The following is a 15,638-nucleotide window of genomic DNA, read 5'->3' as shown; positions in this document are numbered from 1 at the left end:
TGCTGAGCTCAGTGCAGTAGTGCGATCTGAATCAGCAGAGAGCTGATTCGCAGCCCAACCAATATGTTACAGCCGCTCTCTGTAGAGGATACATTGGATCTTTCAATAGATTAGATTAAATATCATATTTGCACAGCTGCACTGCCAGGGACATTCCCAAGATGCTTCAGTAGAAGCTGAACTAACAACAGAGCAGGTGGATTGACTATTAAAGCTCACAGTGCTTTTTTTCTTACCAGCTGCTCTCTACTGTTCAACTCAGGCCTCAGTATCATAATATAGCATTTGGGCAGAAAGATACAGCCCAATAACCCAGCACTGGAGGCCAAGATGGAGAAGATCTCCACGGCCGCCATGTCTTTTCCTTTGGTGCTCAGATAGGTTGGGACAAAGGACAGCCAAACACTGCAAAAGATCAACATGCTGAAGGAGATGAACTTGGCTTCGTTAAAGCTGTCAGGTAGTTTCCTGGCTAGGAAAGCCACAATGAAGCTAGTGGTGGCCAGAAAGCCCATGTAGCCTAAAACACAGAAAAACAAAGTCAATGATCCTTCATTACATTTCAGTATAATTTCTTCAGTTAATGAGTGCATGTCCATATCTGGGAATGGAGGGAACATGCCCAACCAAAGAGCACAAAGGCCCATTTGAAGAAGTGAGCAGGAAATGACAATAGAATAGGCCAACCTTTTCCCTACCCATTTTCGGAAAATGTTTCCTGGCTTGGATGCCATGAAAGCCACTATCACAATAATGGTTTTTGCCAAAACACAAGAAACAGCCACTGAGAAGATGATACCAAAAGCTGCTTGTCGGAGAAGGCAGGTTATCTCATTAGGGTGTCCAATGAAAAGCAAAGACGAGAGAAAGCAAAGAAGGAGGGAGATGAGGAGAACGTAGGAGAGGCTCCGGTTGTTGGCTTTGACGATTGGTGTATCATGGTGTTTAAGGAAGATTCCGATCACCAGTGTTGTGGTCGTAGAAAAGAAAAGCACCAAAGAGGCTAAAGCAATACCCAGTGGTTCAGCAAACAAGAGGACGTTTTGAGTCTTGGGAATGCATTGATCTTGTAGAGTATTTGGATAGCGGTCCTTTGGGCAAGCAATGCAGTATTCCATGTCTGGAAGAGGAAGATAAGTCTATTTAAAGTTTCTAAGCAAGAATAAAACACAGAGTTGGAAGGCTCCATTTAACTCAACACTTGGACCCCTGAGTGAGATCAATATTGAGAAATTATCCTAATCAGACAGTAGTGAACATGTAATGCCAGGACTGAACTTGTGTTTAACTATGAGCGTTGTGTGGTCTACAGTGACAATTTACTCCTCTGTCAAAGATAGATGTGAGATAATAAAGCCAGTCATGGTGGTTGGATGTTTGTGACTCACGGGCGGGATCATAGTGGTGCTTCTCCCCCAATTCCAAGGGATTCTTTTTCATAAATGGGAGCTGATTACTTCCGTCTCAGCACACCTCAGCATTTTAAAGAGAAATTCTTGTGTCTTTAGCCAGTTTTCCCCTGAAGTCCAACAGTCTGTTTTGTTTCCTTTTAGGAATTTGGAGTTAGTTCCTAGGCTATTCTGTGGCTAGTGCCCTGCTAGAGCCTGTTGTATTATGACACAATGGGCTCTGGCACTAGTATCTTAATAAGTGATTTGTGTGTGTGGGGGGATACCCCTCCATATAACAATGCTACAATATCCAGGCTTTATCTTTTCTTTGACATTTAACTGATTTCCATTTATTCTATTTTTATCCCCTGGCTGATCAGGCATTTGCATCAAAACAGAGTTTCTTTCTTTGCTAAATGACATTGTTAAAATCTCTTTGCTAATTCCCCACAGCCCATTCCAATTCCAACCCATTCCAATCAATCACTTTTATGCTTTATAATATGTCAGTGAAATCCTAACCCTTCAAAGCCCATGGTCTTCCATCTGACTTAGAAGAGTGGAATTCTGCATAGCTGCAACAACCTGCAGTATCTCTGCAGAAGCTGTTAAGCATTGAAGAAATGTCCCAAAATGAATGTACAGTAAAGGAACAGAATCTTCAACATGTTTTTTTCTCCAAATACTTAGATATTCATTTATTTAGGAAAAAATGTATGCTGCTTCTCCAGGAACCTGCCCATGGTGGCTTACAAAATAATAATAATAATAACAACAACAACAAAATATTAAAGATGTTAATTAAAATCCAGCATTAAGAACCCAGTCCATCATAGAATCATAGACCATAAAAAAGACAATTTATAGCTTAAAAGAACAGTTTCCAGATTAAACTAGTGTTAAAAGAACAACCCCTTAATTAAAAGTCTGGGTAAACAGAAACATTTTGGCTCAGCACATAAAAGAAAGCAATGAAGCACCAGAGAATCTTGAAGGGGAAAGGGCATTCCCAAAGCCAGATGCCACTACTAAAAATCCCTGTCTCCCGTTGCCACCCACCTCACCGCTGAAGGCAGGGGTATGGATAGCAGGCCTTGTGAGGCAGACTTTTAACAGGTGGGCTGGACAACATGGGAGGTATTGATACTCCAAGTACCCCCTGACCTGCAGCCATTTTATTCTTAAAAATAAAAACCAGCACTTTGAACTGTGCCTGTAAGAAAATGAGCAGCCAAATGGACAAATATCCCTACATCATTTCTCAGCAATTATTTCAGAATTTCTTTTTGTTTAACTATATGGGTATTTTTAACAGTACAACTCCTACCCTCCCGGTCTGACATCTTCCCATCCGGACATGAAGCACAATCATAGCAGCAAAATTTCTCTTCCTCCTTCTTTTTCTTGCTGTTTCCTGGCTTGCATTGGTAATTACAGACAGAGAATGGAGGCACCTGTTTTTGGACAACAGAAGATTTTAGACTTCTCAAGATACTGAAGGGATTTGACTTTACAATGGACGTACAAATTACTAACAAGAGAACTGACAATACAGAAATCTTTGATTATCAAGAGGGAACAATTTGATAAATACTATTTAAAGCATGAAAGAAAACCAAGAAGATTGAACTTTCTGCATTTTACAAGATCTATGCTGGATCATGAAAGGTAGTTTTAGTGAATTTTATGGTTTAAATATGCACTGCGTGGTGAAGGGATTATCTTTCTTCCACCCAAAATCTGTTTGAATGGATGCCTATGATTTTTATCATTTGAGAGATGCTGCAGGTTCCTCTTACCTGAGTCAGGCTTCTGTGCCACTCAATCATGTCCTCATGAATGATGAGCTCTTGTCCTGAAGGAGTCTGAGGATCCAGCCTTCCAACTTTGACTCTGACATAGGAGTTGTTTGGGAAAGTGACCAAGTTTGTGATATCGAATCCACCTGCTAGTTCTCCATGATCTCTGAGCACAATTTCTTCCCCGGCGTTATTGTTGAATGATATCCTCTGCAGAAATGGGTGGAGCTAGGGCAAATGAGAAAGAAGACAAAGGGATAGGGTTGTTCTCAACGAGATTTTGGATTGTTCTCAAAAGGATGTTTCAAACCAATTTCACAGAGATATTCTGAGTTTTTCATCTAGGAGGGAACAAGTTTATGAAAGAAAGTAAGATCAGCTCTTGCTTCTTGAGGTTCAGGAGCAACCCTCGCCCAGCATCGATTTCCACAATACCAGTGCAGGCTAGTAAAAACTCTGTGTGGTCAGCACTAGAGATGGGCATGAACAGCAATACGAACAAAAAAAAGCCATGAACAGCCCAATCTGCTGTTCGTGAACAAGCTGTTCATGAGGCCCCATTCTAAACAAACAGATGGTCGTTGCAAGCTTCCTTCGTTGCTGTTCGTTGCTGTTGGTCAAGCCAGACACTCTGGCACCTGCAATCAATTCCCTTGGTAACTTAGGCTGGAATTGTCTAAACTCTGTCTGAACTCCTGCTGTTGCCCTGGAAACTCCAATCTAAGCCCAATTTACCTTGATAGGCAGGTCTTCCTTTCAATTGTGGAGCTCCAAATTTGTTACAACAAGGGAGCAAAGAGCAGGGGGGAAGGGGGCTCGCAGCTCTGGTTTTGCAGACAGTGAGGGAGAGACAGTTGCTGTTGGCCTTTTGACAGAGTGCATTGGAGCTTGAATTTTCTTTGTGTGTGGTGGGATAGGGATCTACCCCTTCAAGTTCCAGGGCTGCTGCCAGGCTCTGGGGCCAAGCTATTATTTATTATTGGTACCTTTCCTGGGTGCTTTCTCAGGTCAGGTTTCTGGGAGTGGTGCAGTAAGGATCTTGACTTGGATGGTGGCTGGAGGAGAGCTTGCTGGCCCCCATGAACAGCCAACCACAAACATGTTCGTGAACAGGGCCATGTTTGTGGTTGTTCGTGAGTCCCTCTTCGTGGATGGCAATGAACAACAAACATATTCGTTTTTTTTCTGTTTGTGCCCATCTCTAGTCAGCACTTGAAGCCAAGGAGGAATGGACATGTAATACTGACATGCTTCAAGTTTCCTGGTATGTAGTGTGCTTGTACTGGAGCTTGGGTTTCATTTAGGCTCAAATCAGTTATTAATAAAGAAATCCCAGTTGAATCCATTTGCTTTTTTCAATATCTCTATCTTCCCTTTTGCATTTAAAGATTCAAGATAATAGAAAACAACCCTATTTAAGGGAAAGCAAGTGGAAGGAATAGAGAACTTTATGTAGTACAGGAATTTTCAGTTGAGAAACTTTCCCTTATATTTTATAGTGAAAGAAACTGGAAATTAATGGATACTAGGGTTTTTAAGTGCAATTCTCATAATTCTTCTTTGCTAAATTTCTCTCTGAAATCCAGAAACCTGTTTCTATTCCTCTTTTTAGGAATTTGAGTCAGTTTTGAAGCAATTCCTTTTCTCATGAAAAAGAAGATTCAGTTAGATCTCAAAGAAATCATATATTCTAATCTCTAAACTACACTTTCTCTGATAGCTCAGGTAAGTTCTTACACACGTGCACACACCTTCTGATTGCTGTATTTCCCTCCAGCAGCTTATATTGATCTCTTCTCCTCTGTTTTATCACCACAATAACCCTGGAAGAGTAGATAGGCTGAGATGGGATGACTGGCTAAGGTCACCCAGGAAACTTTTGAGTCAGAAGAGGGAGTCAACCCAGTCCAACGTTTTAAGCAATATACCACACTGTCGCTGTTTTTATCCTTACAACAACCTTGTGAAAGGGCTGAAGTTAAAAAGGGCACATATAGCAACATAATGTGGTATAAACAGAAACTACACTGTCACATGGTTAAAAAAACCGAAGAAAACTTGTAAGACAAATTAATGAGAAATCAAAGAGAATGCCTCTTCTGAAAGAGGAAAAGAGAATAGGAGGAACCAACTGCTAGAAAAGAAAATTTTGGAAAGAAATCCCCCCCCCTCTGCAACTCCAGTTGGCATGGCCTAAGATTACAGGACCATTTTCTATACCCAGACAAAGGTTAAAGACTTTTGCTCTTTTGTTGCCCTTTGTATTAAAGATTTAAAAGCTATTTCTCATTCAGAGTACTATTTATCTGTGGACACAGAAACATTACAGAGTAAATCAGCTTCAGTTCATTACTTGATGCTGCTTCTGAAATAGCCTTCAAAAATATCAATATCATTTCCCCCCCAATCATTTATTGGAAATGGGGGAGCGGCACATATGCTTCTTAGTAATTTTATGGCCATTTGCTTCATACAAAGATACAGTACAAGGAAACGGTAACCGGGGTAAATTACCTGCCAGGGCTTTCGATCCAGAGGTGCTAGTGCATTCTTATTTGCCATTACTTTGTGGTTGGCTCTAGATGAGTGCATGAGCTGGAAGGCATGTGCAAAAGCATAGACGGCATTGTAGACACTGTAGCTGTGGCCAGTCATGCTCGTTTCAAAGAATGTTGCTGGAACACTCTCCAGTCTCTCCTCTCCAGTACATATTTCATCAGCCTCTGTTGGCACACTGGGATTGAGAAATGAACAGTCGAATGCTTGTTCCCAGAAATTTTTGAAAAAACCATCCTCTTTTGCCCAGGATGGTTTTCTAATCTGGACAAATCTTTGAAAACCTGGAATCCTCTTGGAGTGAATTGTGAAGGAAAGGGCACCATGGAACATTTCAGCACTCCAGGATCTTTGAATATTTATGAAGTTGAAATCAATCTGGGCTGTTGTAATCCACACTTTCCCTGGAGAGCCTGAACCTATTAGAGCTGTTAGCCATATAACGACTGCCAGCCATATGATGTTTGCCATTTCTCCATGTACAACAATAGCCCTGGCTTTGCTGTCCAAAAAAACCGAACTATTACTGTGAAAGTTTTGGATTGCTTCAATTACTTTATCAGTTCGAATCTTCTTTGGAGCTCTTTCTGTGAAGGCTGAACAGATCCCATTCTTAGAAAGCATCGTCTCCAAGGTCTGCAAGAAATATTCTCCATCTTGGTCATCTGTAGTGATGAGCCCAACCCATTTCCAACTGAAATGCAGAAGCAGCTGGACAATTCCCACATACTGAAGGCTTTCACTGGGGACCATGCGGTAAAAGGAAGGGGAATGGGTTTCATCATTGACTGCCGTTTCAAATGCTCCATATGAAATCTAAGAGAAATACATTTGTGCAAGAATAACTATTTGAGAATGTCTTTGCTCATTATTTTGTTGTTGTTTTATCACAAATGTTGATCCAATGTGTTATATTTTACTTAGTTTTGAACCCACCCTGTAATGATTTGTTGTATGTTGCTATAGCCTTTAGCTTTGGACCTTAAATTCAGCTCCTCCTACATTACCTTAAAGTTATACCTCAGGAGGGCCCAGGTCACACAACCAACACACTTTTTAATTCCACTCACACAGAGGTTAGGTATTATCTACTTTACTTAGGCTTATACTTTGAGAACACCGTCCCTTTTTTGTTTGGGTGACCTACAGGGCTCATTTCGAGGGGGAACGCTCAGGAACGCAGTTCCAGTTGTTCCCCAAAGAGGGCACATGACAGGTGGCCCCACCCACCTGACTCTCAGCCATTTTGGGCCCGTTTCAGCCTGGATTGGGGCCCAAAATGGCCCGGATTGGGCCTCTGATGGGTGGTGGATCACTCTCCTGCTCAGCAGTGGCCTGATCCTGACCATTTTGGGCCCCTTTTGGGCCATTTTCAGCCCCTTTTTGCCATTTTGGGCCCAATTTCAGCCTGAACAGCCAGGATAGGTGATGTCAGGGGGTGTGGCATATACTAATGAGCTATGCTAATTAGTTCCTCCAGCTCTTTTTCCATGAAAATATTGTTCCCTCCTAAAAAGTTTTTCATTGCCACCCAAGGTGCTTGCCTTAGATCTCATCTGCTTAACTGGTAATACAGGAAGGTGGGACAGAAGCAATTTAGAGGGGTTTCCAGCATGCAGCACTCAGAAGGCTGGAGAGGGAGGAGTGGACTGAAATAAGAACTGGGTTGGCTGGCTTTCCCCTTCCCTCTGACTGGTTGGTCAGAACCCACCTTCAGAATGCAAGAGTTGTTGACAGGATATAGCAGTTCAGTTAGGGGTTGGGATTTGAAGAGGGTGTATGCATTTCAGTTACCCTACTGTAACAACCTTGTTTGAGGGAGAAGAATTCCCAGTATAAAACCTTTTTACACAGCCACAATAGACCTGGTGGTGGTGGGGTTTTGGCTCAGAGGGAATTGGGTTGTATGTGGAGACTCCCATTCCAGCTAAAGGAAAGGGTTATTTCTTCCTCAGAAAGGAAAAATAATTCCACACAACTTGCCGGAATCCTTTCTCTGAGAAACCCACAGACTCACTCAGGAACTCAGAGCAGAACCACAAGTGACAAAAAGCACAGATTGGACACTTGTCAGCTTCCCTCAAGTTTTGATGGGAAATGTAGGCATCCTGGTCTCGCAGCTTCGCTCTCTGACTGCTGTCCAATGGACTTTTCAACTGTCACTTGTCCAACATTCTGCCAAGCTGCCTACATTTCCCATCAAAACTTGAGGGAAGCTGACAAGTGTCCAATCTGTGCCTTTTGTCACTTGTGGTTCTGCTCTCAGTGAACTTGGCAGAATGATAGTGATGCCAGGTCTCCTGGAGGCGAAAGTGGGAGTGGGGGATGGTGGTGGGGCAATTACAGCCCAATTTAGTATTTGGGGTCAATCTGACTCCCATCATGACCTGTCACTTCCGCATCTCATCAGAAATGACGTTATTCCTGGCATGACACCGAGTGTGTGGAAGCTTGCTTCACTCCCTACCACTGTGCTTCCACAACTGCTCTGCCCCTGCTGGCCAGCTGACAGGTGGTAGGGAAATCCACCCATTGGAGAAGTGGATGCACAAATGAAGAACTATACAATAATGGAACTTGTGCTTAATGTAATCTGTGAACAGAGCCAATTTCATATTAGAGCTGCAATTGTGAATATATATTTTACAATTCACTAATGCTAACCTTACTAGCATGTGCATCTAAAGAGCATGTTTTTGATTGAACTGCAGCCTTAATTCTTGCATCAATGTGAGAGTTTTACAACCCAGCTATGAGGGACTTGCTTTCTCCTTTGGATTTTGGCCAGGGGAAATAAGTGAAGGATGATCACTGCAGTTTTTTCTGTGAGCACCTTATTTTACAGCCCGTTTGTGAACCACATTCCTCCTCATTTCTTATAAGAATGCTTCTCTCCCCTTGTTAATATACACTCACACACTTCCCTCTCTATTCCTCCAATTACTTTGGCATAATCACACACTTTAAACATATATATTCTGTCCACTCCCCATGTACATTTAGTAATGTGTATCAAACTCTAAAGCAATATATTACACCTTCTTTTCTTTTTTATTTTACCCATGATTCACCTGCTTTCTGAACCTTAAAAATTACTACTTGTAAGTAAAGGAAAGATTGAATTATGAATGAGATTGGGAAAAAACCTCCTGGCTCCTATGCACCGATCCTACCTGTGGAGTCTTGTAAAGCCTTAAGATGTCTGCCATGCGTGAAGAGGCATCTGAACCAAGTCCTCCAATTGCTCCAATTAGATTCTTCTGGAAACCACATTTGTAGTTAGGAACAAACCTATTCGATTTAAAAAGTAGGTCCAAAGTACTACGATAAGTCGTCATCGCTTCATAGTAGTTGTCAAGGATGTGGAATCCCAGCGTGGCATTCGGCAAGATTTTAGGATTGTTATTAATCTCATTGATGGCAAACACTAAAGCCAGGATATTTTGGTAGAACTTTGTTGCCACACTGCAAATAAAGTAACTTCTTGTCTCATAGGAAAGAAAGGAAAAATTTTGGTTCAGTAGCACCTTAAAGACCAACTAGATTTCTGAGGTATGAGCTTTTGAGAGTCAAACCTCTCCTTGTCAAAGTTTTGCTCTCGAAAGATCACACCCTGGAAATCTAGTTGGTCTTTAAGGTGCTACTGGACCTTAAATCTTGCTCTTCTACTACAGACCGACACAGGAAAAATCTATAATGCATGACATCATATTATTCATTTATTTTAAATGTTTATATCCCTATAAGTAGATAAATTAAGTCAAAGAAGCAGTACTTTGCAAAAAAAACATATAACAGTCCATCATCAAGATAAAAAAACACACATGCTGGATAAAAGCAACATATAATAGTAGTGAATAGTCATTCATCAATCTTTCCAGTATACCAAGGAGTCATGAGACAAGGATGTTCTCTTTCACTCCTACTGTTAAATTTAAAATATAGTGATGGCTCATTTGTAGAATTACATTTCAGTAGAATATTACAAAGCAGTGTTTGCCATGCAGAAAAGCAAGGAATCCTTTCAAGTTGAAATACTAGAAAAGTCTGGCTGCATTTCAGGACTTGGAGTGGGAGAAAAACCCCTTCCTCACAAAGGAGAGAGGGAAGGAGAAGGGGGCAAGTCAGAACTACAGTTCTGCCGAGCATTAAATCTGGTTTGATCAGGCTGGGAGCTTATCTTCCCTGGAAAATCAGTAGAATCAAAATAAAACACAAGTGCCTACTGCATTGCTGTTAAGCACTTGAACTTGCAAAAAGAATGACAGATTTTTCAGGGAGGGGTTTTCCTAATTCCCAAGAATTTAGGTCACTGTTCTGAAAAATCACATTAACAGCCAGAACCAGTGATATTTGTGTATCTTTTCACTCTTAGAATTTCATAATGCATGCCCCTAGAGGGCTCAGCATTTGTACATTGAATTAGAGACAGAAGAAATGACTTATGAAACCCCATTGGGGAGAAAGTAAAGTGAAAAAAAAAGTTTTTAGGGAATATGATAAAAATTAAGTGTTAGTAATTCATGGGGTAAAGGAGGGGCAGGCAGCTGCTGCTGCTGAATAACCTCTTCATGAAACACCTTGGCTGAACTAAATTCAACTATCTGAAAAAAGAGATGCCGGGGGAATCAAGGTGTGTTCCATTTGTGCCTGAAATGCAGAGCTGCCGTCCAATCTCCCTTGGCTCGTTCAGGAACACACACACAACCTTTCTAAAATAGCACATACCTGAGGATTCCAAAAACATCTGCAGGTGCCATCCTGCAAATAAGCAAAATCTACACCTGCCTGTTTACATGCACTCTTGGTTTTGCCCCCCCCCCCTTTATGCAATGGCCTGCTTGAAAAATGCAGGAAACTTCCATTCTTCTGCCATTTTGCAAACCATGTATAACAGGCTCAATCAGGTGGGAAATGTTATGAAAGTAATAGGGTTATATTACAACAGGAAGGTGCTTTTATAAAGGGAAAGGGGAGTGCACGTTATTTTTTAGAATTTATTATCTGTTTGCAGTATGTATTATCCTGCTCTCATTGCATTGTTTTGATATGTATGTAATACCATTTTCGGCTTTGACATATAATGTCTAATACTTTTTGCTTTGTTTTAAATTTTTGTAATCCTAGTCCTATTGCAGTGCTGATTAAATGTTACACACTCTGTTGTTCGTTTTGACTTGCATTGTGTTATCTGCCTTAAGCGTCAGTGAGAAAGGCAGGCTATAATAAGTGAAATCAATAAAAGTAAAAAAAAATATTGATATTGCCCATCTGGAGTCAGTCGACGTATGCTGGTTTTCAGCATTTTATTTTTAAATATTTCTAATTATTGGTATTCATAGATACACGGGTGTTTGTGTGGCCATGCACTCAGATACACACATAGATGTTTAAAGTTATACCCCTCTTTTTCATCTTATCAATAATGCAATCAAAAAGAATCATTAATGTAAAGTCTAACATCATAATACTGAGGGAGAAAAGGATGCCTTACAATGGAATGCCAATAAATCCAAGATAAGGGCGATTCTCAAACGAAAGTCTGTTGAAAAATGGACCAATATGAGTTACAAGCCCACCAATGAGGATGTCTCCTGGCTGGTGCCACTTGTGTGGGATCGGAAGAGGTTCAATCTGTGCACACTTCATAAGCTGCATGTTGTATACCATGTGATGGAACAGCAAAAACAACATCAAAGACTTCACTAGGCTGATGATAAAGCTTCCCTCTAGATATAGACACTCCCAGTTTTCTCTACAGTATATACAGGGCTTAAATTGGCTGGACAGCATTGCAGCTGGTGCTCTCAATACACTTTAGAAAAGACATGGGTATACCAGGCTTATATTTGGACAGAACAGGGTTAAGAAAGTGAAATATAGCATGCAATTACCCTTGCTTAATGATAGTGCCTGTGTTTCTCGTCTCTCATTTAACTAGGAATTATCCAGCGGGGTTTTTACAACCATATATTTTACGTTTTTTTCCCTGAATGTTTAAGCAATGCCATTTAGATAGACATGGGAGATCTGAGTAGTTAAATCAACTGAAGTGTTTTGATCATTACAAAACAGATTACCATTTCTCTAAGGTTTTTTAAAGCTCTGTATAGAATCCTTGGTGGCAGAACTTGGGAAGCAAGTTCACTGCAAATTTTCTGAATAGGGCAGTAATAACCCATAGTGATTCTCCCTGGTATGTCATAGCTACCTTTTATGTGCACTCCAGTGTGCCCTTTGGAGCAGATTCTCCCAGGGGGTAACATAGTCCACCAGTATGGACAAGGGGAAAAGGGAAGATAGGGCATGTTTGCAGCAACCCCCTCCCCCAGTCCCACCATCCAAATGGACCATGAAGGTCCAAGGAATACAATGTGAGAGGCAGCCAAGAGAATGGGAACCATTTCAAACCTCATGCTTTTTGCAAGCACAGAAAGAAGATCCAACAATGATGCAGCCACGTACTTGATCTACCCCCCTCCGTCTGTCATAAAACCCACAACTCTTATAAGGACACTAAGATTAATCTGGCAATTTTAGGTTGTTAGATATTTTATTCAAAAAAACCTTAAAGGATTTTCATGCCATTGTCCCCCAATTGAACCAGGGACTCTGCTTTGATTTAGAGGATGGAAGCTTGTTACGCTTTGTCACGGCGACTGATGTAAATTAACTCCTCCTGAGTCGTATGGGAGGAAAAGAGCCTTTGGCATTATTTACAACACTTGCCTTTACACATCAAATCTCACAAACAGGTATCAATGGTGAACTCAATAGCACACCCCGTCCCCCGATGTATGCGTATTGTGTAAACGTAATCCTTCTTGCTTACCAAGGAAGTCAAGAAGCCCTTCAGTTAAAAGGCCCTTTTTTGAGTTACAGTGTTATACCAATATAGATTAAAATCACATGACAATAATCAATACTGAACAATACTAGGCCAAGCTCTTGTGTTCGCTAGATGAACTTTTAAACTTTGCATGAACTGTCTGTGTATTTTTTTCTATGTGTTAGGTAATTCTAACAGGTGTGCTTTCATCCTTGGCAGTTAATTAAAATAGTGGACTCTATCAAGATTAATGTTCCTCTATCAGAGATTCAACCAATGGTGATTGTTCAACTTAACTTTTCCTGACACTTTTCAGAGATTTGTAGTTTTGTTGTGCAGATCTGAGTAGAACGTAATTTTTTACTAATTGGAAGGCTGTACTACAAAAATTATGAATATTCAGTGAAGCATCAAACCAATAATTATTTGTTTGTGCTATCATGTGAATAGACCTTAAATATTTGCATATTATGAGGTATAAAGTTTCAAACACAGATAGAATGGCAGGGTCCTGATGGAAGAAATCTCTTGAGAGAATTTAGGTGATAACTTATTTTACCTATGTATTTCATAGAAACTTTGAGCATGTTAAACTTGGGATTTATTAAGAAATGTTAGCAAACTTATTTCTTATTGCCTTTCTGTGTTCTGTTTTTATAGGATTTATATTAATAGCCATTTATATTTTGATTACTTGCTTCATTAAAAAACTAGGGTGTATTTTCAATAAAGTGAAATAAACTCTAGACAGGTGTCTGTGTGTTTGATAAAGAGTTGCAAAGCAATATTGAACCCTATATAAATAAATGTAGTGATAAACAGCTGGTTCAAAGAACTTATCTGTTTGACAGGTCTGAAAACTAATTGCTGTAAACTCTCCCGGAGAGAGATACATCTTTCTCTTGGCTGGTAGAAGCTTAGTTTCAGACACGGGCAAAAGCTCTTTACAACAGTATCCTTTTAATACCTTAGTGTTATTAAGATGTTACAAACAATGGACTTTATCCCTCTCCAGGTACGCTGAATTCTTGTCTCCAGCTACCAGTAGGCATTGAGGTATGCACTGAGATAATTTTTCTTCAGTTTTGAATCTGGGATTTCTGGACAAACTATTTGTCATTGTTGGTGCTTTCTGGGTGGGGTGTTGCCAGTTTGAGCTTTTTCATTATCATGAGTTTCGGACCCATTCTTTGCAATGAGACCTTCAAGGCTCTTTGAGGCAGCTGTTTTTGCAGTTAATGGCACCAAGATGCTTATTTCCCCCTGAACAAGTCTACTCAAATGTAAATTCCATGTTATTCAATAGTGGTTACTCCCAGGGAGCAGCCACACAGTAGATATTCTGGATTATACAGGGCCCTAAATCTCTTCAGTAATGTTTGACAAAACCATTTCTATAACTCAACTCTATCAGTTTGCTGTAGTGGTTAAGAGTGACAGGAGTCTAATCTGGAGAGCCGGGTTTGATTCCCCACTCCTCTGTTTGAAGCCAGCTGGGTGACCTCGGGTCAGTGATCACTCTCTTCATAGGGTGATTGAAGTGAGCATAATAATAACACACTTTGTAAACTGCTCTGAGTGGGTGTTAAGTTGTCCTGAAGGGCGGTATATAAATCAAATGTTGCTGTTATTGTCATTCTATCATTTTCATTTCAGATATTTCCAGGCTCTGTCATTCCTCATTTGCCCATTCACACGAAAGGGAATTTTCTTGACACAAATAAATGTATTACAAAAGAAGTGTTAACATCACTTTGGGATTTCTTTTTAAGTCTGTTAGGAAATTTCAATGGACACAAGGTTATGGCTGAGTGACAAATTTTACAAAGCCCTTAGTAAGTTAGGACCAGAATACAGGAGGGACAGGAGCTACTCAATGAGAAAGATAGACCATAAACAAATTAAGTAAACATGAGGCCCACCCCGCCCATGACCTAAGATTACTGGTCTATCACCTGCCTAAAAGAACTGAAGTGGGATTATTTGACACAAACAGAATTATAGAACTCTAGAGCTGGAAGGAACCTTATAGACCATCTAGTCCAACCCTCTGCCCAATGCGGATACAGCCTAAAGCATCCCCCACTATTATTCATCCAGCTGCTCTTTGAAGACCACCAATGAGGGGAACCCATGACATCCCTAGGCAGCCAATTCCACTGCTGAATTCCTTTTAGCATCAAGTTTTTCCTAACGTCCAGCTGGTACCTTCCCTCCTGTTGTTTAAACCCATTGTTTCGAGTTCTATCCTCTGTTGCCAACAGGAACAGCTCCCTTCACTCCTCTAAGTAGCAGCCTTTTAAAGACTTAAAGAAAGTAATCATGTCTCCCCTCAACCTCCTGTTCTCCAAACTGAACATTCGCAGGTCCCTCAATTTTTCCTTGTAGGGCTCGGTCTCCAGGCCCCTGATTATCCTGGTTGCTCTCCTCTGCACCCGTTCCAATTTGTCCACATCCCTTATGAAGTGAGGCTTCCAAAACTGCACACAATATTCCAGGTAGGGTCTAACCAACACGTTATAGTTGGATAATTACACCCTTTGATTTGGATATTATACCTTTGTTGATACGTCTGAAAATTGTGTTTGTCTTTTTTGTTGCTGAATCACTGGAGTTTTTTTGTCTGTGGCTTCTAGACTTTGGAACTCCTTACCTCAAGATACTTTGTATTTCCAGATATTTTTTAGACATTTTATTCAGATAAGCATTTCTGGGTCAAACTGAATTCCTGAAATGAGTTATATATCCCATTAACCTTACTGATGTTTAGCGCTGACTAGAGATGGGCACGAAATGGGAAAAAAACAAAATGAGAGTTTCGTGTTTCATCACATTCCATGAATCACGAAACATGAATTTCCATGAAATTGTCCTGTTTCTTGATACGATTCATTAGTTTCATGATTCGTCATAACTTGGGGCACTTCAATGGCCCCCTTCATATCCAAAGATGCCAAACTCACAGGGAGACTTTAGCAGGCCCCCTTCCATCCACCCTCCCAGTTTGGCCAAGATTGCAAAACGTTGACCAGAACCCACAAAGCTGAGCCCCAGAGCCAGGTT

At 40.7% G+C, this 15,638-nt stretch overlaps 1 protein-coding gene across 1 annotated transcript; it reads right to left on the bottom strand.

Moving 5' to 3' along the window:
• Window positions 1–215: 215 nt before the first annotated feature.
• LOC129339762 (vomeronasal type-2 receptor 26-like) lies at window positions 216–10,506 on the bottom strand. The gene is made up of 6 exons (XM_054994345.1): window positions 10,475–10,506; window positions 8,920–9,211; window positions 5,705–6,562; window positions 3,191–3,418; window positions 2,719–2,845; window positions 216–1,120 (listed from the first exon to the last, which is right to left on the bottom strand). The coding sequence occupies exons 1-6, from the start codon at window positions 10,504–10,506 to the stop codon at window positions 216–218; spliced, it is 2,442 nt and encodes an 813-aa protein (XP_054850320.1).
• Between the last annotated feature and the right edge of the window lie 5,132 nt (window positions 10,507–15,638).

This window comes from Eublepharis macularius, chromosome 12 (assembly GCF_028583425.1).
Source record: "Eublepharis macularius isolate TG4126 chromosome 12, MPM_Emac_v1.0, whole genome shotgun sequence".
Taxonomy (NCBI): domain Eukaryota; kingdom Metazoa; phylum Chordata; class Lepidosauria; order Squamata; family Eublepharidae; genus Eublepharis; species Eublepharis macularius.
The sequence above is the reverse complement of the archived record's forward strand: the minus strand, read 5'-3'. Positions and strand labels throughout refer to the sequence as shown.

What these genes read in the sequence shown, in the direction of transcription:
- LOC129339762 (XM_054994345.1), bottom strand. Translation starts at nt 10,506, where the DNA reads ATGGCACCTGCAGATGTTTTTGGAATCCTCAG. An exon ending in GGCTTTACAAGACTCCACAG is followed by an intron (nt 6,563 to 8,919) that starts GTAGGATCGGTG and finishes TATTTCTCTTAG; the next exon opens with ATTTCATATGGAGCATTTGA. An exon ending in GGCACAGAAGCCTGACTCAG is followed by an intron (nt 2,846 to 3,190) that starts GTAAGAGGAACC and finishes GTCCAAAAACAG; the next exon opens with GTGCCTCCATTCTCTGTCTG.